General features: G+C 45.0%; 1 protein-coding gene across 4 annotated transcripts in view; it reads left to right on the plus strand.

Annotated features, from left to right (window-relative positions):
* MICAL2 (microtubule associated monooxygenase, calponin and LIM domain containing 2) overlaps positions 1-6,503 on the plus strand; it is a 113,036-nt gene that overhangs the window by 100,885 nt on the left and 5,648 nt on the right. For all 4 annotated transcript variants that reach the window (XM_015630690.3, XM_015630691.3, XM_015630689.3 and 1 more), the window contains 3 exons: positions 1,492-1,584; positions 2,994-3,087; positions 6,066-6,165. In XM_015630690.3, the coding sequence (XP_015486176.1) occupies positions 1,492-1,584; positions 2,994-3,087; positions 6,066-6,165 (287 nt within the window). The remainder of the gene's footprint in view (positions 1-1,491; positions 1,585-2,993; positions 3,088-6,065; positions 6,166-6,503) is intronic.

Consider the following 6,503-nt stretch of genomic DNA (forward strand, 5'->3'; position numbering starts at 1 on the left):
CTGTAATTCCCCCAGGTTATGGCAGTGCTGATGGAGGAGGGAGGTCTTAATTTGACAGACAGACACGTTTCACTGAAACCACTCTGAAGCTGATTCTTAAGTGGCCTTAATATGTAGCCCAACAAGCAAACTGTTGGAAAAAATCAACCAAACAGATGCAGATTTCCTTTGGGGAAATACAGATTCATTTGAGAAGTGCTGCAGGAGCAGGAGCTGGGGGTCTCCAACCCTCCATAGCCAGCTCTGACGTGAGGAAACCCAGATTTTACTGTCTGAGCAGCTCATCAGAAATGTGTTTCTCTCTTTCCTGCGCAGAATATCAGTAAATGTAATTAATTGTATGAGGTGCTGCCTTTGGGGATGGGGGGGAAAAGGAATGAAAACAAAGTACTGAAAACCACTGAGAAATATGAAAGCTGAGTGGGGCTGTGAGTGGAAAGAGAGGATGGAAAGCACAGCAATGTGAGGCAGCCTTTGTCCCCAGCAGCTGTGTCAGGATGTGCTGAGGTGGCAGGGCTCTTCACTCATCTGTCCTGTTACAGGAAAGACAATCTGGGGTACAATGAGGTGAATTTAAAAAGGTTTAAATAAAACAGAGAAAAGAAGGGAGGCGTGGGAGGAAACTGGATGGAAGCAACCCCCAGCAGTTCAGGCAGCCACAGGGAGGGCAGGACCAGGCAGGGACAAGGCAGAGCTCCAGGGAAGCTGCCAGAAGTGGGAAGCAGGATCAGCTGTTGCACATGGGCATTAGCAGTGATTCAGTTTGGATGCACATTCCCCACTCGATGTGCTTCTTTCAGCTGCCTCCTACCATCCCTTCTCATGCCAGTTCTGGCTGCTGGTTTGCCACTGCCACCATTTGTCTCTGGGAAAGCTCAGTGGGAAAAATTTTGGTGACTTCCTGGCTGGTTCATGTTTTAATTATCAGGTCTGTGGTGCTCATGGATCCTGCCTCCTCAAAAATGGGAGCAGCACAGCCTTGAAGCACTTGGGTGCAATGCAAGGTCCCAATCTCCCAACAGCAGCAACCTGTGCCCTGGGGAAGAGCAAAAACCTCTGTCATGGAGCACAGAAATGGCATTAGGGAAGGTTTCCCAGGCCTTCAGGTAGTGCCCCATGATGTGAATTAGCACTTTCTAGCTATAGCAATGGCAGTGGGTTGAATTTCCTTAAACTGGTGCTTTCCCCAGCCTGGGTATGGCCACGTATGGTGGGATGCTGTGTCCAGTCAGCTTTGTGATTTGGGAACGTTTTATTGGCACTCAGGATTGCTTTAGGAGCTTGTGATGCTTTACAGCCAGCAGAGCAAACACATGTAAATGCTCCCACATGATGTTTATCTTTTGCCCACCCTGCTCTGGGCAGGGGATGGGCTCACACTGTCCCCAGGGGTCAGTCCCAACCTCAGCGGCTCCGTGATCCTGGGGGACCTTTGAGGGCATACTGGTGTTTTGATTGCCTTTTTCTTTCATATTTCTGTGTCTTTTGTAGGCAGAAAGGGCTCTCAGAAAGAGAAGGAGGCTGGAGAAGGAGACGAAGCAGTTGATGAAACAAGAGGAGCTGAAGAGGCTTCACAAAGCACAGGTGACAATGTTGCTCACAGGTGTCCCCTTGGTCTCCAGGAGTGACTGGTGAAATTGGGGGTCCCCAAAACAGGCTCTGACCTCCCCTCACTCCTCAGTGTGACCCACTGCCCTCTGCTGAAATCCCCCAGCCAGCAGCAGCAGCAGCAAGGTGTGTGTGGCAGGGCCCTGCAGCTCTCTGGGGGACAAATCCGTGTCAGACCCTGGAGAACATCACAATTGCCATCATAATTTTGCAAATGCACATGAAGAACAGGAGGGAAGAGTGACTGGCAATAAGAGAAGGGAGCTGAAGAGGGAAAGAGACAGAAAGGGGAAATAACATCAGCCCTGTAGAATGTAACTCAGCCATTACCTCTGTGCATTACAGGAGGATACAAAAATACAGTGATGGCTTTTGTTCTCTCCCTGCTACAACAACGAAAGTGGATAATTTTTTTTCCTTAATGATGGAAAGTCACTTCATTTAATACAGGCCCTTCTCTTCAGAAAATGCTAGGAAAGCTCTGGACTCTACTGATGTGTTATTATTTCCAATTACAGTTTAAGATTTGTAAATGCACTTCTGCACAATTTGATCTCAGATGTATCCTATTTAATACAAGGGAAGAGAGGCCATGTTTTAGTTTTTGTGTGAGAACTGTGAATTATCTCCAGGTGACATGAGATGCATACGTGACTACTCTTATTTTAATGCTTGGTGGAGACAATCAAGTCCAAACTTTTTGAATGATCTTTCTTATTTGTTAGGCTGTTGCTGAGGGCTGGGCTTGGAATGCCCTGACATAGCCTGAAATTGGAACTGCTGAGCATCTGTCTTTGACACTTCAACCTTTTTAAAGGTGTTTCATGCTTTTTATCCCCACCACACCTCTCAAAATCTTATTTCAAAGGGAATGGACAATGGGTGTGGAAATCCTTCCTGAAGTGCCACTGAATTGTCACAGCTATTAGACCTTTTTCTTTCTGGTCAAAAGCTGGTGAAATATGAAAGCAAACCAAACAAAACCCCATGGACAATAAGACAGCAGAGCTTTCCAGCTGCAAACCTTCCCTATTTCCATGAGCTTTACTGATGTAATATCTCAGAATACACGTCTGTGAATATGGAAGTGTTGACTTTTTACACCTTGTGAGACACAGAAATGTTTTGATCTCTTTTTTACAATGGGAGAGCTAAAACTCAGGGAAAACAGAGTTTTGGGTGCCTGTGATCCTGTGATAATAAAACTGTGAATGACACCTAGTGGCATATTTAAATTGCTGAGGTGCCTGGTACTCTCAATGAGTTGGCAAGAGCCACAACTCCTCCGAGACCTTTCCAAGCTGTTTCTCTGAGCACTGAGACCATCTTTTGTCTCAGAATTTTGAAGCTGTGTCTGTAGCTTTTCCATCATTGCATTTTTGCAGGCAGTGCAGCGGCAGCTGGAAGAACTGGAGGAAAGACAAAGAGCTCTGGAGATTTTTGGTGTCGAGCTGGAGAGAGAACTAAGAGGAGAAGCAGGTACACAAAGTGGTGGGATTTTTAACCTGTTCCAGAGCAGAGGGTTTTCATGGTTGTCATGGAAATAGTTTGGTGCAAAATCTGAAAAGGAAGAATAACTGGCAGGACAAAAATTATTGATAAACCCTTTTCTCAAACTCTCTGTTAGCTCAAGCACCTTTACATTGAACGCTTTAGATTTTCTGTTGGTTTTCACAGATTTGGAATTATTGACAATGCTATTGAACCTGAATTTTCATTTCCCCCAACACCACCCCACCCCACTATTTTTTTATTTATTTAAATCCCATCCTGAGCTTAATTTCATCTTGTGGAGGGAACCAGTGAGGTTTCCAGGAGCTGTATCTCAGTTACCAAGCCAGCAGCAGCCCGTGCCTAGTAACAGAGTCCTTAATGACTTTGCTGAGTGTGAAATGCCATTAATGTGATTAGAGCAGTGGCCATGCTATAGCAACAGCAGCCTGCAGGGACACACACACACACACCCCAAGAGCCCAGCTTTTCCCCAGGGGGCAGAGGATGACAGGGGTGTCACCCTGGCCCCAGCCAGAGGGAAGGTCTCCCCTCTCTGACCCACACTGCCAAGCACCCAGGGCTTGGGATGCTGTCCTGGCCAGCCTGGCACTGCTCCCCTCACACCTGGGGGGAAGCAGGGGGACAGGACCCCCGGGCTCCTGCCAGGCTCAGAATGGGGCTGGCAGTGTGAACTGTGCCCATAAGGGACTTCAGAGGGGGCTGTGGGTCCGTGCTGAAGGGACTGACAGCCTGCATGCAAATGTGTCTTTATTTACCTCCACCCCAGAAAGCTGAGCCTCCTGTTTTCCTGACAGCCAGTTGCTCAACACAGAAAACCCAGATATGTTTTGGCACCTGATCTTGTTGTTGTCTTAACCAGGCAATCCAGTCCAACCCCTCCATGCTGGCCTTTTTAATGCCATATTTCACACTCACCCCTGTTCTGACACTGCACTGATCTGATCAGCAAGACAGCATTCACCCAACCCTTTACATTTATTACTGATTTCCTAGAATTGACCACGAAACTAGTTAATAAATATAAACATCTATTCCAAATTTTATTGAAAAATTTATCATCTATTTTTCTTAAATGAAATCATAACCCTTTATCAAACAGCACCTCCCCCTTCCTGCCCATGAGACAGTCTGCTAAAAAGGCTGTGAGAATTTGGAGAGTTAGAGTTTTACTTCTGTTTTGTAAAAAGTGGGTGATTTTTGGAAACCACAAGAATACAGAGAGGCAAGAAGCTTCTAGCTCTTGGGATAGACACAGGATAAATGGCCTAGAGCCACTTCTTGTTGTTGCTGTTTTGACAACCGCATTTCCTGGAGAAGGCTGTCTGCCAAGAGATCGATGCTTCTCATTCTCTTACCATCCCTGGTAATTGGATTGCCCTCATTAAGGTGAAAGTACTGGTTTTTTCTCCCCGTTGATTGTTTGTGTGTAGGTGGCCAGTTACAAATAGGGCAGATACTGAAACACAGGATGTTACTGCCTCTCAATAACTCTTCTGGTGCACGAGCACGAAGCCATGAGCTTCCCAGATGAAATGTGAGTGCTTTGTTGCTCGTAGTAACATATGTGTAATGATGCAGGAATCACTGAGTTTAATATTCTGTTCAAGCTCCCTAAAAATAACGAGCATTATTGTTTAATGAATGACCAGTGTTTATTAGGTTAAGTTGCATTTAAGCAGGTCTGTGCTTATGCAATTCAAGTGATTTAATAGGTATTATTAAGGTAATTAGAAAACGATCACAGTTCAGCAATAATATTGAGCTGCAAAGGTTGTGAATAACCAAATTTAGAGGCAGGCCTGCAAACACCAGCCTTCAGTGACATTTACGCAACTCTCCTCTAATAATTCTGTGAGCCTGGGATGAATGGCCTCTTTGTTAGGGGGAGTTATTCATTAGCTCCTCAACTGAATTAGAAGAGAACATGCGTGGGTGCGAAACAACTGCCATGAAGACTGATGAGCAAAATGAGGTTTTGATGATCTTCTGATTGTAGTGACAACAATTCATGCATTAGAGGGGAAAAAACCAGCAACAAACCCCCTAAAAATCACCCCCCAAAAATGAGAAGAAATAATATCAGTCCCAGGAATAGTTTTCATGCTCGTTATTTCCTTTATTCTGCTTCAAAATACCAAATAATAAATCACTGATGTACCATTGCTTTGTTTTCCACTGACATTTGTGAAGGCTTATGGAGAGCTCCTGCCTACAACAAAACACAGAAATACAAATCTCAAAACACGTTTTGCACCAAAATTAGCATAAGGGCTCAGCTGAGTGAACAAGTCATGAGTGATGATGGCAAAGAAGAAAACCTGTGTTGAGAGAATGTTAAGAAATGCTTTGGAAGGTGAACAAGTATCTGCACATGTTGTGGCTAGTTTCTGATTTCACAAAAAACACATCCAAGGTGTCTCAGAGTTTTCAACAGTCAAAAGAAATCAGTTGCAAGCTGCAGAAATCAGGAATATGAGGTTTAACTGTACCTAAAATGGTGCAAACTGGCCAAGATCCCTTTACTGGGTGGTGACTGTAAGGAGGAACAGTGAAGCATCAATCTGGAGAGCAGAAGGTTCAGGTTTTGAGAGGAGTGTTCAGTAAATACTCCTCCACAGCCTATACAATTCCCTAAAACGTGAAGAAAATAGAAATACCTATGATGTCATTAGAAGAATGTCAAAAGGAAGATCCTTTCAGAAGGATCTCAGTCAGGGGAGACTTGGGCAAACCAGGAGGAAAGGTTTGCTGTAGCAATGCTGTAGGGAAAAGCCAACGTGGCTCACAAAACAAACTCACAAACTGGCATTACTGGGGCAGGCTGCACACAGCAAAGCCATCTCCATCTGAAGTCATGGGGGCTTACACAGGAGGACTATTGAAGGAGATATTTTAGCTGGCAAAAGCAGTGGAAAGACACTGAAGTCTCCTGTTTCACACAGATTCAGGCACAAAGGATGAAAATCAGATGCTGCATGAATGGTTTGAACTGGTCATGGAGAAGAATAAATTAATGCGCTATGAGTCTGAGCTCCTGATTATGTAAGTAAGGACAAGCATTGCTGTTAAAGATGGGAGGGGAGAGGGAAAAAACATACTCTCAACTCCCTGTACACCTGAATACCTTCCTGCTGTGTTTGAGACAGCTGAGGAATAATATCCAGAGCAGTTACAACCTGTTTTGAACACAGATCTGCAGCTGAGGCCTCCTCACCCTTCCCTCTCACAGTGGTTCAGACATTTCAGTTCTGTACAGTGCTCTGAACCAGTGTGGCACACAGAGGCCTTCACATAACGTGGGTCTGATAACACCAGGGCACCTTCCCTGGGGAGAAAAACAGCCTGACATTCATCTGGTTTTGTTGGACATAGGAGAAAAA

The sequence above is a fragment of the Parus major genome, chromosome 5 (genome assembly GCF_001522545.3).
Source record: "Parus major isolate Abel chromosome 5, Parus_major1.1, whole genome shotgun sequence".
Taxonomy (NCBI): Eukaryota; Metazoa; Chordata; class Aves; order Passeriformes; family Paridae; genus Parus; species Parus major.